Raw genomic sequence first — 18,314 nt, forward strand, 5'->3', positions numbered from 1 at the left:
TACAGTAGACCCAAACTTAGAATTACTTTTTGATGCAATTGCTGCTTAGGCCACAGCGACTGCTGAAAAAAATTTGAACAGAATGTGCCTAAATCCTGCTTTGCTAGTTGCTCACTAAAGTTATGCAGGGATCCTGACATCTGTTTTTTAGACAGACAAGAAGGGTTTCTGGGCAGCCTCTTATGCCAACATAGCATTGCCCATCCCCTAGGTTGATTGGCACAGGTGTTGTTCCACAGACTGACTTTGTTCTCGTTTTATACTCTAAAGTCCATAAAATCTCATTTCTCAGATCTCATTTCTGCTGCTAAAAGGTGAACAATCAGCCTTTGTTAGTAATGTTCTTGGAAAATTATTGGCAATTCATACAGAAGAGATAAATATGAAAGGTAGAAAGATGACATGGATTAACATTTTTATTATAATCTGTGGACCAGTATTTCTCGTAGGCATGCATGAATGTTGCGTAAAATATTCTGATATTAATGGGCTTGTCAGTACATATACTAATCTATTCGCAATTAATTTACTTCAAGGTCACCAACATGGGGAACAGCATAGCCCCTGGCCTTGAACTGCAAATTACACAGCCCAATGCACTGAAAACAAATGGCCTCAAATTGTTTGAAATTCTTCATGTAAAGGTAGGAGAATAGTTATACTGTTTGAGGTGGGTGTTGAGAAAAAAAATTACTTGGTTGTAAACAACAATTCTCTGAGATTCTCAAAATCTGGCTAAGCAGCTTTGTATAGAGAAAATTGGCCATAACATTGTTTTCCCATTTCATTTCTGTAACATATGTAACACCACATTCTCCAACCTGCTCTCTGTGAGTGTGTTCTTCCTGTATAGAGAGAAGCAGAGTTAATGAGTGGAATCTTAACTTAAAAAATGGAGCATTGGGGTTGTGTGGGGGTGTAGTGTTAATGTTTTAAATGTTAGATTCCCCACAGAAGATGACTTCTGGCGGAAACGTGGACAGACAGCCAATCTGCTTCAAGAAGGTGGCTTCGTACTTTGAATACAATAATGAGGCTGTGAGCCTCAATGCTATGGAGGGCACTTGAACTCTGGTCATTTGGATTTCCCAAGTGTGGAGAAACCCAGTGGTTTCAAATAGACAGGACTTGACAGATCCAGGAGTTGAGTGCCTGTACATCTTTCTAGATCCAGCATGCCTGCCTGAAGGACTCCTGCAATCATGCACTCACCATCTCCCCAACCCCCAAACTTTCCCTAGGCCTCCAACCTCCAGTCACAACAAGTTCTCCAATTTTATCCCTTTCCTGAGGCCTCTGACCTCTCTGTTGTAATGGTGTTGGTTACAGAATTGGTCTGTTAAGGAAGTCTTCGTGGTCTTCTATGTGTTAACATGTCTCAATTAACTACTTGTAACTATATACATATATACAGTAAAGAGTACAGGCAAAGAGCTATCTCCATGTCTAAGCCTTAACACATCTCTGGCCAACACCACACTGATTCTAGCTCTGGGTTATGTACCTCCTTACATCACTCCGTGGGGTGGTACTGCACTCAGTCCCACAATAACCCTGAATATACCAGACCCTTACGCTACACTCCTCATCTCCCCCCATGAGAACTCTGACCATCCCCAGTCCTAGAGGTCGCTGAACTACCCCATCAGGCCTGCTTGGCTTCTAAGCAAGGACCAGTTGATGATTTTACTCATATGTTGTGGGGATTATCATGACTTCCGAGTTTCCCATTGAACTTATCCACGCTCTCAGCAGTGAGATTAGTAAAAATTCAGCTGATGTTTCAGCCAATGACCTTTCCTCAGAAATGGAAACGGTTAGAGATGTAACAAGTTTTAGTCAGGTTCAGACACTGGGAAAGGGTGAGGAAAGTGGAAAAGGGAAGGTGTCTTATAGGGTGTAAGGCAGGAGAAATTAAATTACAAAAACGATGATGATGAAAGATAAAAGAAGATTGTTATGGAACAAGTATAGTGGAGGTGTAAATGGCAAAGGCAGAATCATCACCAACAGCTGCTGTCTAAAGAAATGTGAGTGTGAGTGGTGGTTATGATTTGAAATTGCCACGCTTGATGTTGAGTTCTACAAGCTGTAAAGTACACATTTGGAAGATGAGGTGCTTGAGCTTAATTCAAACAGTGTAGGGGACTAAAGACAAAGAAGTCATCATAGTGGAAGCAGAGGGGAGAATTAAAATGACAAGCAACTGGAAGCTCAGTATCACACTTGTGGACTGAATGAAGATGTTCCACAAAGTAATCATCCGATCTGCGTTTGGTCTCCCCGTTGTAGAGGACATTACATCGTGAGTAATGAAGTGTGTACTAAATTGAAAGAAATACAAGCAAATCACTGTTTCAACTAAAAGGAGTGATTGGGCCTTGGCTAGTGGCAAGGGATTAGGTACAAGAACAAGTGTTAAATGTCCTGACCTTGTCCAAGAAGTTTTTTTAATGTCGGTCCTTAAAATAACTGCATAACTGGTAAAGTGCATTAGCTTTCTCTCTTGGTAGTACAGCGATGCAATGTTGAAGTAGTGCCATATTAAATGTGTTTTTACTTTGTAAAAATTGTTACATTAGTTAACAATATGACCCAACTTGATGACTTAACGTACTGAATAATACCAATGTGAAGATAAATTCAAATTTTCCTTTTGATGATTCTTGGTTTTGTATAAACGTAGCATGGAGTACGTGCAAAATGTTAACTTGTAATAAATGCATCACCATGATCGAGAAAAATAAAAAATGGGGTAAATCAAAAATGGAGTTGAGTGATTATAAAGTTGGCTTTTAAAAGCCCATAAATTGTATGTGACGGGAAGACTTTTAGAGGTAGCAAGTTCTACGATGATGGCCTAGAAAAAAAAGCGTTGGAGTAGGAACAGGGCTTAATTTTTATATGATGAGGATAAGAGGAAAGATGATGATGTTGTAGGACAGTATTTCAGAGCTTTGAAGGAAGAAGAAATATAAAGAAAAATGACTGGAGCAAATGTGACAAAGTAGGTCAGATTACAATGAACAGAAAGAGATTGGAAACCACAGGTGAAAGAGAACAATATTTCAGAGTTTTTTTGATAGACCCTCTCAAACTATAAGAGGGATGATAGAATACCGCCCAGAAAGAAGTGCCTGCATTTTTATAGTGGCTTGTCATGTATTGCAAATCAGAGGCAAATTTTGCGCAGCATCAAGGGCTGGATTTTCAGATCTGCTGGAGCAAGAATTGGAGGAAGGCAGAGCTAATAAATAGTCCCACCTGCTGGCATGCTGGCTCTGGCTCCATCCTGCCTCCAAGACATTTTGCAGAGGTGAGAATGATGAGGGGGGGTTGTATTGGGGTGGGAGGGCAGGGATCAGGGTGACCTGCCTGCCTGTGGTGGTAGGTGAAATTGCAGCCATCTGAAGTCAATTAAAGGAGGTTGACTGGGATAGCCTAGTCCGTATCCAGGTACCCCAATGTAGTTGAGGCCAGTTTAGGAGCCTGAATATGGCTTCCCAGTGGCAGACCAGGGACTGAGGGACATGTTTCCTCCCCTCCCCACAGTGGTGGCCTGGCTATGAAAGCCATTTTTTTTTATTTTGGGTTTTAAAAGTTAGAGGACACCTCCATCTTGAAATGCACTCTCTCTTATTTATCTTCCATTACAGCCTGCTGCTCCTTTCAATCTGGAAGGCCTCTGTTTAGCTGTCCAGTTTCAATAGCCCACCTGGTATTGTTAATTGCATGACGAGCCGGTCTCTAGATCGATTAAGGGGTGGGTACCCCCATGAAAATCACAATGAGTGATTACGTCCTCCAGGATGGGTTTGGGACCTGGAAACAGTTCCAGCATCTGCTTCGCACCCCTGGAGGAAAAATCCTGCTCTGAAGACTCAACACATAATGCCATGGCATTTTAGCATCTTCCTAAACCATCAACACAGGCAAATTGGATCTCGGTTTAATGTTTCATCTGAAGAACACCACCTCTGCCAATATAGCACTTTCTCAGTATTTTAAGCAAAGTTATGAACTAAAATCCTGGTGGAGCTCAACAATATAACTTTCTGCACCGAATTTCACTTCCACTGATTTACCCCACTGGAACTACTACTGTTGTTGTTTCCTGATTTCCTGCATGTAAAGATTTATTAAATAAGTATTCTATCATGAAATATAGTTGCTATGCACAGGTAAAATTGTTGCATATTGTTGGCTTATGCTGATATTTATTATGGTGTTTCATTTTTCTGAAATGTGATTTTTCTTTTGCAGACCAGTCATGGAGAATGTCGATTTGACAGCTATCCAGAAAACTGTAATGAAATGCAGAATGTAACAATTTTTCAACAAACATTTAACTTTTTCAATAAGTTTGGAAGAAAAGTATTGGTAAGGACCAATATAAAATTGAACTAAGCTCTAAATGATGAAATAGAGAATGATGAATACTTGCAAGTGATTTCAAGCTGGTAATCCAATCAAAGATATAACTAATATAGCAAAGCATCATTTTTCCAGAGCTCAAGATAAAATCACAACCTTGAGATCATTCATCAACAACTTGTAGTTAAAAACACATTAAATGTCTCCAGGCATTTCGTAAGAGCATTGCCAAAAAAAAAAGCTGACATTGAACCACATGGGGTTTTACAGGCAGACGGTCAAAAGCTTGGTCAAAGAGATGGGTTTTGAGGGATGTCTTAAAGGAGGAAAGAGAGATAGAGAAGTTGAAGGATGGAATTCCAGAGCTTAGGGCCTCAGCAGCTCTAGACAAGACCACCAATGATGGAGTGATTAAAATTGAGGATGTACAAGAGGCCAGAATCAGTGGAGTGCAGATAATGTTGTGGGCTGGAGGAGGTTACAGATATAGGAAGGGGTGAGGCAGTGGAGGAAATTAGAGGAAAAAAAATAAGGATTTTAAAATATTAGTATTGCCTGACTGGAAGCCGAAGAAGGTCACCGATCATAGGTGAACGGGACATGATGCGACTCAGGATATGGGCAGCAAAGTTTTGGGTGGCCTTAGGTTTATGAGAAAAATGAGAAGCTGGCAAGAACGTGTTGGGATAGTCAAGAGTAGCGGTAACAAAGACATGGATGAGGATTTCAGCAGCTTATGAGCTGAGGCAAGAGTAGAGTTAGGTAATATTATGGATGGAAATAGAGATAGGGTAACCAACTCTGGCTAAACAAAAATAGGAGACATTTCACACCGCTCTCGAGGATTCACCAGCACGGTGAGGTGGGGGTGATGATGGCGGCCGGAGTGGGGCTAGGGTTTGCCAGTGAGACCATGAGAGCTTAGGATGGGGTTGCTGGTGAGACCGTGATAGTGGTGAGGCTGGGAGTTGATCCTTCACTTATGCATGACACTACTGTGGCAGCTGTGAAAACCACCCCAAGTCTGATTTTTCTGGCTCAGACAGCTGCTTAGGCAACTCTGAACCCAAACAGCCAACCTGCTGAGGTTGAAGTGTGTGCAGACACACAGCCTGCAGAGACAGAAGAAATCTGGGACAAAACACATCCCAGGAAGGCCTGACCCAGGATGCAAGATGAAAGGCCAAATTACGGGACAGACCAGAAAATCGAGGATAATTAGACCCCCTGGTTTTACTGATGACATGGATACGCTCATCTCGGGATCGAATATAAGATCAAGGTTGTGTGCAGTCTGGTTCAGTCTCAGAGAGTTGCCAGGGAGAGAGAGATGAAGTCAGTAGCCAGTGAGCAGAGTTTGCGGTAAGTACCAAAGACAATGGTTTGGCTCTTCCCAATATTAAATTGGAGGAAATGTCAGCTCATCACGAACTAGATGTCGAATAAGGAGTCGACAATTTAGAGACAGTGGAGTCGTTGTGAGAGATGTTGCTGCAGTAGAGCTGGATGTTCTGAGCATACATGTGGAAACTGTTGTGTTTTCTGATGCTGCTGAAGAGTAGCATTTAATTGAGAAATAGTAGGGGGCCAAAGGTAGATTCTTGAGGGGGTGGGGTGGGAAGCGAGAAGGGAAGCCATTGCAGCTGATTCTCTGGCTATGGTTAGATAGATAAGAGTCCAGATGAGCACAGGCTCACCTGACTAGACGATGGTGGAGAAGCATTGGAGGATGGTGTGGTTAAATATGTTGAAAGATACAGATGTGTTTAAAAGGATAAAGAGGGACAGTTTACCACTCTCACAGTTACATTGGATGTTATTTGTGACTTTGATAAGAACTGATCCAGTAGGAGCAGAAAGCTGATTGGAGGGGTTCAAACATGTGGTAAAATTTTACAGTACCCTGTCAGAGTTTGCAGGTCAGGGGACCCATAAAATTCTCCAGGTGGCCTTCCTGCTACCTGTCCTCTCACCCCAACCTGAGTGCAGTTTTGCAAGGGGCAGGCTAGGCAGATCACCCCCACCTTAATTGAGGCCTCAGGTGGGAAGGGTGCCTCCATTAGGCACCCTCCCCCAAGGTCTGCCCGTGTGGGTGATATTTACCCCCCCCCCCCCCCACTCCAGCCCCTTCATAAAGAGCCCTAAATCCCTCTAACTACACCCTCTTCCCCTTCCCCCAACCCCCCATCCCCCCCGCCAATAGGCCTCACCTCCCCTCCCTGCTGTGAGACCTCCCACACTTATCTGGTCCTGGACTCCATGATGTAGAAACTGGTTAACCAGCTCAGCTGGTTAAGGAGGGGCCCCTGCCCACCACCAGTCTGCACATGAAAACAGCTCAGGTTGGCTACATAGCATGGACCTCCGCTACTGCTGGTTAAATGCTGGCAATGGCGGAAGGAGACCCTTAAGTGGATATAATTGCAGTGAGGATAGGTGGTGAGAAGGCCATCCACTGAATTTGGCAACAACACTCCCCTCCAGCACCACCCAACGGACCCCCCCCCCACCCCCCTTCAAAGCTGCCACTTGTTTTAAAAAATAAGTTTGTTTTATAATAAATTTATTATTTTTTGTTTATTGAAAGAAGCCTGCTTAAAGTAGCAAAGGTAAAAAATTGGCCATTTTGTTGAGTGAATTCAACATTTACATCTATTGTTGCGGCCTGTGGAGAAGCGGAGCGAGAATTAATTGCGCACTCTTCCCATCATGGTCCATAACATAGATTGAGGTCTCTTGTGGGATATGAAACGTGGACTACAAGTGATTGGAGGCAGATTAATAGTAATTGGTAATGGATAAAATGACAGATACCAGGATTTTTATACATTAGTAAACCAAATGGCTCTGGAAGTTGCTAAGACATTTTTGGGAATAGAAGATATAACAGTAGCTTGTTTGAAATCCTTGACTAAAGTTAAACTGAGAGAGTAAGCAGATAATATGAAGGTAGAAACAAAAGCAGGATTTCATAAGGATGACATGATTAAAATTATTACCCAGCGTTTAGAATTAAAAGAGGGGACATCCAAAATTGGTGTATTGTAGCTGGAGTTAGCTAGGATTCAATTGCAAATGAAGAAGCTTGAGATAGAAAGGGAGATGAAAAAACTCTGAATTGGAAGAAAAAGAAAAAGAAATTAAAAAAAAATTGAACTTGAACCCCAGAGAGAGAAGTTAGCAAGGGAGCAAAAAGAAAAGGAACGAGAAAGGGAATACCAGTTTAGAAGGTTGGGATTAAAAAAAGAGGCCTCAGATATTGGGGAAAGTTTTGATGATGGAAGGACTACACCCAACCCGGAGTCTAGTAGGCAGATGTTTAAATTTATACAAGCCCTTCCAAAGTTTGAGGAAAGGGATGAAGAGGCATTCTTCATTTTGTTTGAGAAAGTAGCTAAGCAAATGAAGTGGCCAAAAGAAAAACTGGACATTGCTCCTGCAAAGTAGGTTAGTGGGCAGAGATTGAGGTTTATGCATCACTTTTGGAAGAGGTGTCCAGGAATTATGATGCAGAAAAGAAGGCTATTCTTAGTGCCTATGATTTGGTCCCTGAGGCATACAGGCAAAGGTTTCAAAACAGCCTGAGCATTGAATTTGAGAGGGTAAAGCAAAGTAATTTTGACTGTTGGATATGGGCATTAGAGATAGTTCCTACATATGAAGCTCTTATGGAAATAATCCTCTTAGAAGAATTTAAAAATTCACTTCCCCCAGTAGTTAGTTGATGACGAGAGAGTTACAACAGTTAGACAGACAGTGGAGATGGCCGATGATTATCAGCTAGGCCATAAATCCAAACCCTTTTTCTGTCACCCCCACAAAGCCAACAAGGATAGAAAGTGTTAATGTTTCAAATCCATATGACTCTTCATCAGAAGTTCTGATGAAGAGTCATACAGACTTGAAACATTAACTCTGTCTTCCTCTCCATGGATGCGGTCAGACCTGCTGAATTTTTCCAGCAATTTTTGTTTTTGTTTCACATTTCCAGCATCTACAGTATTTTGCTTTTATCTAAGGATAGAAAGTGGGCAGGTGAAAAGAAGGCAAGTAGCCAGGGAAGAGATGTTGGGATGCCCCAGGAATTCATACTCTGACCAGAAAGGAAGGTGCTGAGGGTGGAGTTAATGTTCAAAAGCCTATTTGTTTCCACTGTAACAAGGTGGGACACATTCGGGAAAATTGCTGTAAGTTGCATGGGAAATCAATGGGACTTATTGGATACGTAAGGATGACTGGTGTTGAAGGGTATTCAAGAAGGGCATGTGCCCATCCCCTTATACCGGGTGCACCTGGATTACAACCTTGTATCAGGACCAGTGACCGTGGGAGTTGTCTCCAGTTTGCCTGTGGATAGGGTCGACCTGTTTCTTGGCAATGACTTGGCGGGATCGAAAGTGAAAGCATCTCCACTGGTTGAAAAAGAACCACTTGAATCCAAAGAAGCTGAAAGACTTGGAGGAAGCCAGCTTCGATCTATAGAAATACAGGGAATGAAGAATGGTTCAGATGCTGTAAAGGGGGCAATAGAGCCTGTAAGGATTGGAGAAGCTAAGCAAGGGCTACTTGCAATCGAAGAGGCAGGGAACATGCAGCCAAAAGTCTGCAGAGGTACAGAGAGCTGAAGAGTTTCAGGGGCCCGAAAGGAGGCGATAGAATCTGAGGGTTGGACTAGTTAAACAACTCTTGAATTTAAAAGGCCAAGGTTAGTTATATGGAGTTAATGGAGATCCAGGAAGAACCAATAGACTTTAAAACTGGAAAAAAGAATGACTTGGAAATTGGGTTAGTAGCTATGTATTTTGCAGAATTAAACAGGGAGCAGGGGAGTTCCAAGACAAGTGAGGAGACAGTGGGCAGAATTGTCCAGGCGTCATGGCAGGCATGAGTGCCCAACATGGTGAGGAGGCCAAAAATCAGATTTACATCACTGTGAAACCATTTTGTGATCACCCACTCCACCCATCAATGGCAGGCTGCATTTTCCGCTGCCACATGTTGAAAACCTAATTTCAATACTTTAGCATCTCCTTATAAACTCTGTTCGCTGGAATCATCCCCCCACGCTGTATCGTCCGGGCAAATATCATTCCATGTTTTATAACTGCTCATAAGTGATATGCTTCTGGAGAGCTGCACTTTGCTCAGCACTTCAAGGTTTGTTTGCCTGCCTTGCTTCAGGCGGCACTCTCACTCTCAGGTGGGTTTTCAATGGCTAGGGCTGTACTGGGGAAGAGGGGTATCCCAGGGTGTGTGTGGGGTGGGGGGCAAATGTTGATTTGTGCAAGTGGCCCCAAGAGGGTGAGGGCTAAGGAGGCAGTCTCTGGAGGAGATGAGGCTAGATGGAGATGTGAGGGTGTGTGTAAGAGAGTGAGTGGTGATGTCCCTTGAGTTGGCAGTGAGTGAGATGCCAATGAATGTGAGATGTGAGTCTGAGAATTTAGAATGATGAGATTTTTGCTGTACCCTGACAGCATGAATGAGATCAATCATCCATTTTCTGCACTGGATGCCGACCTCTCCTGTGCAGCGTTGGCACTGACCAACTCTACCACTACCTCCCAAGACTGGTGGGCCTCCTGCAGCCAGAGCAGGGGTAGAGGACATCGCAGCGGAGCTCCATGGCGTCCAGGTGTTCCAGGGATGCGTCACTGAATTGGGGCGCTGCAGTCTTCTTGGCTTTGGGGGCAATGTCTTCACCGGAACAGTCCTGGGCTGCAAGCATTGAGAATAGTGCACAGGGCTGCAGTTTAAATATGAGCCTTGCATGAAGAAGAAATGAGGTAATGGCGTGGCGGGCAAATTGGAGGGCGCCTGCCAGCGAGACAGCGTGTTTCCTGTGACTGCGTAATTAATGAGGTGGAAGGGGACAATATGGTGCAAAAACTCGCCATTGCAGCCGACAGGTAAAATGTCTTTTTTCACACCAGCTGTCGCACTTGGTGCAAACCTGGGATGATTCCACCCGGTGAGAGAGGTGCCACACCTAGCTTTAGAGCCATTTGAAGTTAAAAGGGCCAAAGACTGGCCAGTAGAAGTGCGTCAAGACAAGATAGCAACTGAGCAAGTTAAAAGGACCAAAGACAGGCCAGCAGAAATAAGAGGTCCATGAGGAGCCTGTGAAGATTAAAAAAGAGAAGAACAGGTCAGCGATCTATTTGGCAGACAGCTTCATGGTAGATGAACAAGCTGAGACCCAAATGTTTCAACCAGGGGATGAAGGGTTAGTTTACAGGGGGAATATCTGAAAGCACAGGATAGTGGTCCCTACAATGTAATTAAGAGGGTTGGTAAAGTAAATTATTTGATAGACACCCCAGATCTAGGAAAAAGAATTGGCTGTGTCACATCAAGATTTTGAAACCATATCACGGTAGGGAGAAGGATAAGTAGGAAGCAGGTATGTCAGGTAGTAAGGAGAATGGAGCAGACAGACACCATATTCTCATACTGAGGTAGGATAATGAGAAGATCGAGTGAGGTTACTTGCAAAATTAAAAATAATCAGTAGGGATAAACCAGGGTGTACAACTTTAACCATGCATGATGTGGATATAGGGAAATCTAGCTTATAAAACACCTTTATTGTTTAAGCCTGGAGAAACAGGCTCGGGTGGAAGCAAAAATCCAATATATGTTGAAAAAAGCAATTGACAAGGTTCAAAAGAGATATTCTCCTGTAGTGTTAGTGCATAAACCTGTCGGGTCAGCCAGATTCTGTATAGAATGCAGCAACCAAAACAGACTCTAATCCAGTCCTTGGCTTAGAAGATTGCATTGACAGGGTTGGCAGTGCTATGTTCCTCACTAAGATTTATTGAATGGATACTGGCAAGTACCTTTAACATTGCGAGCTAAGAAAATATCAAATTTTGTTATACCAAGTGGGCTATATCAATGCCGAGTGATGCCATTCAGGCCAAAAAAAACGTTCCAGCCACTTTCCAAAGACTAATGAATCAAGTTATAACCAACATTCCTAACTGTGTAGTTTACCTGAATGATGTATTGGTTTATAGCAACAGTTGGAAAGATCACTTAAGACAATTAGAAGCCCTATTTAAACAATTCCAGTCAACAGATCTTGTAATAAACCTTGCTAAGAGTGAGTTTGTGAAAGCTCCAGTAACTTACCTAGGATATGTCATAGGGTAAGGACGGGGGTTGACGAGCAGTGAAGGTACAGGCTTTGGTGGAATTCCCTGCCTCTAAAACTAAATCATAACTTTTTTGGGAATGTGTGGCTTCTGTCGTAAGCTTGTGCCAATCTTCACAGCTAATCCACTAACAGCCTTATTGCAAAAGGAGGCAAAGATGATATGGTTAGGAGAGTGCCAGACAGCTTTTGGAAGTTGAAAGCAATTCTAACTAATGAACTGGTGTTGGCTGCCCCTAATTTCCTTAAACCATTCAAGGTGGCAACTGATGCTAGTGGTTTGGGGGTGAATGCGGTCTTATTGCAAGAAGATGAATTGGGCATAGAAAAGACAGTGGGGCACTTTTCTAAAAAGTTAAATCGTCATCAAAAGAGAGATTCTACAATAGAAACAATGGGATTGTTACTGACTGTAAAACATTTTGACGTATATGTCCATCATGGCTGTAAAGAAACCCTAATATGTACTGATCATAATCTCTTGGCCATTGTAGAAAAGTTTAAGACTCAGAATGCCAGACTGTTCCGTTGGAGTTCACTGCTAAGCCATATAACTTAAAGGTGTCCATATTGCTGGAAAACATAATATAATTGCTGATGCGTTATCCAGAATGATTTTTTATTAGAATAATGTAGAAGTCAAAAAGATAATAACCTATACAGAGATTCTGTATAAGGAGTGAGTGAGAATGAGTGTGTATGTTTGATTTCTTTATATGTGGTGTACATGTCTTTCCTGTATGTTTTGTAATGAATCGCATTTGAAAATGGCATTTCATTCCTTATAGGTGGAGGCACATGAGGAACCCACTTTTTGCAAATTTGGAAGAACATTGAATTTTGGACCCCCTCCCTCCTGAGTCTTTTTAAAAGTCAACAAGCTTAGATCTAGGCTGTGAATATGCTATTTTTTTTTCAAGAAACCACAGGTCAACAGCTAGATGTCCTACAGGGACACCTGGTGAGAGAAGAGCTATTTTGTTTACCTGAGTTAAAGAAGAGCTGCTGTTGCCAGGCTAGAGGCTCTTGCTGATTGGTTGAAGATACCTGGCCTGACAGAAGTATTCTCTGAACATTTTATTCTTTTTGATCTCATAGTCAATGTGTGCCTTGAAAGCAGGCTGCTAAAGGAAGATTCTCCCTCCCTTTCTCTACTGACACCCCCGCCCTGCCTCCCCTCCCCCCCCCCAACCCCCCTTATATTACAAGCAATGTGGAGTGAAGTTAACCCTTAGTCGAAACTTCTCATCAGCGTGACTCATCTGTATTTTAAAAGTCTGCGATGTTGTGACAAGTGAGAGTTATGAAAGACAGTATTTCATCATGGATCCATCTGAAATGACTTCCAGATATACTGTGACTAGAATTCTGTCCTATCAACAGAGTTGAGACCTTTTTGAACTTTATCATTTTAAAAACATTAACTTCGGCCTCTACAGAGACCTTTTTTTTTAATTCATTCACGGGATGTGGGCTTTGCTGGCTGGGTCAGCATTTATTGCCCATCCCTAGTTGCCCTTGATAAGGTGGTGGTGAACTGCTGCAGTCCAACTGGTGTGGGTGCATCCATAGTACTGCTGGGAAGGGAGTTCCAGGACTTTGACCCAGCGACGGTGAAGGAACGGCGATATATTTCTAAATCAGGATGATAAGTGACTTGGAGATGAACTTCCAGGTGGTGATGTTCCCATCTGTCTGCTGCCTTTGTCTTTCTAGATAGTAGTGGTCGTGGGCTTGGAAGGCGCTGTCCAAGGAGTCTTGGTGAATTCTTGCAGTGCATCTTGTAGGTAGTACACACAGCTGCTACTGTACGTCAAAGGAGAAGGGAGTGAATGTTTGTGGATGTGATGCCAATCAAGCAGGCTGCTTTGTCCTGGATGGTGTCAAGTTTCTTGTGTTGTGGGAACTGCATTCATCCAGACAAGTGGGGAGTATTCCATCACACTCCTGACTTGTGCCTTGTAGATGGTGGACAGGCTTTGGGGAGTCAAGAGGTGAGTTACTCATCGCAGAGTTCCAAGCCTCTGACCTACTCTTGTAGCCACAGTATTTAAATGGCCAGTCCAGTTCAGTTTCTGGTCAATGGTAATCCCCCAGGATTTTGATAATAGAGGATTCAGTGATGTTAATGCCATTAAATATCAAGGGGCGATGGTTAGATTCACTTGTTGGAGATGGTCATTGCCTGGCACTTGTGTGGCACGAATGTTACTTGCTACTTGTCAGCCCAAGCTTGGATATTGTCCAGGTCTTGCTGCATTTGTATATGGACTGCTTCAGTATCTAAGTAGTCGTGAATGATGTTGAACATTGTGCAGTCAGCAAACATCCCCATTTCTGACCTTATGATGGAAGGAAGGTCATTGATGAAGCAGCTGAAGATGGCTGGACTTAGTACACTACGCTGTGGAACTCCTACAGTGATGTCCTGGAGCTGAGATGACTGACTTCCAACAACCACAACCATCTTCCTTTGTGCTAGGTGTGACTCCAGTGGAGAATTTTCCCCGATTCCCATTGATTCCAGTTTTGTTAGCTCTCCTTTATGCTACACTTGGTCAAATGTGGCATTGATGTCAGGGGCAGCCACACTCACCTCACCTCTGGAGTTCAGTTTTTTTTTGTCCATGTTTGAACTAAGGCTTAGGTCAGGAGCTGAGTGGCCCTCGCGATTTCTGCTGCTGCTGATGGCCCACAGCGCCTCATGCATACCCAGTCTTGAGTTGCTAGATGTGTTGGAAATCTATCCCATTTAACACAGTGGTAGTGCAACACAACATATTGGAGAGTATCCTCAATGTGAAGGCAGGACTACATGTTCACAAATAACCTCTTTGTGTGCTCGGAGAGGTGACCGATAAACAAAAAGGAAGCTGTGCTTGGAGAGGTGACTGGGTGACATAACGGAAGCTTGACTCAGAGTGGTGACTGAGCACTTTACTGACCTTCAGGGGTGAATTTGAAAAAATATCAAATAGTGACATCGCTGGAAGCTGTAAGTTGATTGGTTGGTGAGTAATTGCTATTAGGTTGTGTCTGTAAATAGCTAGCTTAGTATACTGCTGTTAGGGTGCATGCAAAAAAATAAATAACCATTCAGTAACTACCTAATTAATTAAGGGACACAAGCAGAAGGGAAGTAAGAAACTGACAAATCTGCTGTTTTTTTAAGTGTTAACATTTATTGTATTACGGACAGGAGATAGGCAAACAGAACATATTTCCTTTCACCAAGTGTCTATAAGCAGAAAGTGTTTAGGATTATTTTTAACATTTGTGCTGGCGTGTTTTCCCAAACCTTCGGTTCTTGTGATCCAATTTACTAATAACTCAGCAAACTCATGTTATGACTAACTCAGAAGGTTAGCTTATTCCATGTTCAAAACCTAGGGAAGGAATGTTCGCAACTTCCCACTCCACTACACACAGTAAGGGGGGAGAATAGAAAAAAAGTTTTACAACTATGGAAAATAACAGTACAAGAACTACAGAAATAAATATTAGTTTGTGATTTCCAGAGTCCAAGAAGTTAAAATGTAGAGGGTCTTTCCTTTGTGACTTTATTCTGTCCCGATGAGTTTCTGATTAGAGATGACAACACTAAAATCCTTGAAATGAATAACACTGAAGCATAATGGGCTTTCTATGCGTAACCCACTTGCCCAGGCATTGATTACAGACTTTTAAAAATCAAGCTGGTTTCATGGAGTCAAGAGATGGTAACTGACTGCTTGCTCAGATGGGCTGCTAGAGTCCTTTCCGGTTGATGTTAAAACAGCAGTCTGCCTGTGAGGCCAAAGATGTAAATATTAAAGCTGTCCAAAAGTGTGAAGCTTGGGTCATGTAAGGCTTGGGTCATGAAACATGGCCCATTAATTGATGATTGGTGCTTAACAATTGGTTTCTGTGCTTCTCGCCAGAATTCCACTGTTATCCCTTAGGAGAGAGACAAGGTGGTTATTAGCATCTCTTATTGTATAATGAGTTTCAGTCTTTTTCTTTTGTGAGTTCAGGTTGGTGACCAAGTTCATCTGCACTTCCTCTGCTTTTGTTGATTATAACGGGTCTGTACAACGAGGTGTGAGATTCCATAGGCTGAGAGAGAAATTATTTTGTTCTTGTAACTCCTGATGGTAGCTCCCAGAACAAAGGGCCAGTCATGTGGTTATGTGACGAGTAGCAGCCATCTAGTTTGGTCAGCAGAAAGTCCATTTTTTAAACATGGCAAAAGAATAAAGTTTTGGATTTCTTTTCGTGTCATATGGACTCAACATAATAAATTAGTATGGTAAGTGGTGGTGAGCAGAGGCATTAGTTAATTAAAAATTAATTAAGAAAATAATTAATTAAAACACATTAAGGAAGGCAGGGCAAGTGATGTGCTGCAGGTTCAATATGTGGGAGCTCATGGACACCTGTGTGATTGACGGCAACCATGACTGTAGTAGGTGTCAGATGGTGAAGTAGCAAGAGAGAGCATGAGACTCAAACCAGGGAGATTACAGAATGTGAAGCAGTGAGAGAGTGAGTGACACTGGAACCAGGGAGAGTCCAGTGCATAAAGCAGTAAGAGAGAGTGTGAGACTTGAACCAGGGAGAGTCTGGGAGGTGAAGCAACGAGGATCCAGTTGTCGTGGTTCCACATGGGAACCAGTGACATAGATAGAACCAGGAATGATGTTTTACTAAGAGAATTTGAAGAGTTAGGGACCAAATTAAAATGCAGAACATCAAAGGTAATCATTTTTGGATTATTACTTGAGCCACCCACCAACTGGCATAGGATCAAGCATATTAGGAAATTAAACTCGTGGCTCAGAGTGGTGTGGGAAGAAGGAGCTTTGAGTCTTGGGGTACTGACATCAGTACTCGGAGAAGAGTGCCATTCCATTGGGATGGGCTTCACTTAAATCAGGCTGGGACCAGTGTCCTGGCCTTAGGGCTGTCAGGAGGGCTTTAAACTAACAAAGTGGGAAGAGGGTTCGGTGAGGGGAGATTTAGAAATCTAACAGTAGGTTGAGGCATCGGAACAGTATAGCGTTGTGGGTAAAGGCAAAGAGAATGGGGCAGGAGGGACAGAGAGATAACAAAAACTGTACATTAGAGAATAAGGCCATTGCAGGAAATGAAGTTTAAAAAAAGGAAATTAAAGGTTCTTTGTCTGAATGCACGGAGCATCTGCAATAAGCTGGATGAACTGGTGGCACAAATAGAGGTAAATGATTCCAATCTAATCGCCATTACAGAAGTATGATTACAAGGTGGTCAAGGTTGGGAAATAAATATTCCAGGGTACACACTATTTGGGAAATACAGACAGAATGGCAGAGGAGGAGGGGTAGCCCTGATAGTAAAGAATGACATAAGAACATTAGTGAGAAAGGATCTGATCTCAGCAGATCATGAAGTAGAATCAGTATAGGTGGAAATTAGGAATAGCAAGAATTGGAAAACATTGGTGGGAGTAGTTTATAATCTCCCTAATAGTAGTTATACCACTGGACAGAGCATTAAACAATAAATTATTGGAGCTTGTAACAACTGCATTTAATAATTGTGGGGGAATTTAATCGTCATAAAGACTGGGACAATCAAATTGGCAAGATTAGTCTAGAAAAGTTTGTAGAACATTTCGTAACATTTTCTTGGAGCAAGATGTGGGATGAGGCTATCTTAGCACTAATATTGTGTAATGAAGCAGGTTAATTAGTAATGTCACAGTAAAAGATCCACTGGGATAAATAGTGATCATTAATACTATTGAATTCCATGTTAAGTTTGAAAGTGACATACTCCAATCACAAACAAGAATCTTAAACTTAAACGAAGACAATTACATAGGTATGAGGGGAGAACTGGCTAAGGTAAATTGGGTAAATAGACTAAAAGGTATGGTGGTAAATGAACAATGGGAAACATTTAAAGAAACAATTCAAAATGCCCAACAAAAATGTTCTATTTAAAAAAAACTAAAACTTAGCTAGGAAGGTCCATCTGTGGCTCACTCAAAGTTAAGGAGCATTAGATTAAAAAATGAGACTTACAATCTTGCAAAAAATAGAATCAAGTCTGAGGATTAGAAATGTTTTGGAAATCAGAAAAGGGCTGCCAAAAAGTTGATAAAAAGGGAAAAAGTAGAATATGAGTAAACTAACCAAAAATATTTTTAAAATTGTAAGAGCTTTTCTAAATACATTAAAAGGAAAACAGTTGGTAAAGTCAATGTTGGCCCCTTAGAAGCAGAAACAGGAGAAATTATTATGGGGAATGAGGAAATGATGAAGAGATTGTACAAATGCTTTGTGCCTGTCTTCACAGTTGAAGACATACGTTTCATACCCGAAATTGACAGTAACCTAGTGGTTAAAAAGTGAGGAAAATAATATCAACAGAGAAAAAATAATTGGAGAATATTAAGGGACTAAAATCTAACAAATCCCCAGGACCTGAAGGCCTACACCATGGAGTTCTAAAAGAGAGAGCTGCAGGGATATTAGATGCGGTGGCTAAGATTTCCCAAAATTCCTTAGAGTCGGTAATGCAGATCGAAAGTTGGCAAATGTTACACCACTTTTCAAGAGAGGAGGGAGTGGAAGAATAATAAAGCAGTATACTATTTAAATGAGGAGAGTTTTCAGAACTCACTGGCCCAATGGACCTGCGTTTCCTCGTACATGAATCATAAAAATATTAATATACAGGTGCAGCAAGCGTTAGGAAGGCAAACGGAAGATTGGTCTTTATTGCAAACAGCATGGAATATATAAGTAGAGATGTTTTATTG

At 42.1% G+C, this 18,314-nt stretch overlaps 1 protein-coding gene across 2 annotated transcripts in view; it reads left to right on the plus strand.

Moving 5' to 3' along the window:
- itga4 (integrin alpha 4) overlaps positions 1–18,314 on the plus strand; it is a 169,637-nt gene that overhangs the window by 134,009 nt on the left and 17,314 nt on the right. For both annotated transcript variants that reach the window (XM_041200111.1, XM_041200112.1), the window contains 2 exons: positions 537–644; positions 4,264–4,380. In XM_041200111.1, coding sequence (XP_041056045.1) covers positions 537–644; positions 4,264–4,380 — 225 coding nt within the window. The remainder of the gene's footprint in view (positions 1–536; positions 645–4,263; positions 4,381–18,314) is intronic.

Source organism: Carcharodon carcharias, chromosome 12, assembly GCF_017639515.1.
Source record: "Carcharodon carcharias isolate sCarCar2 chromosome 12, sCarCar2.pri, whole genome shotgun sequence".
Lineage (NCBI taxonomy): Eukaryota > Metazoa > Chordata > Chondrichthyes > Lamniformes > Lamnidae > Carcharodon > Carcharodon carcharias.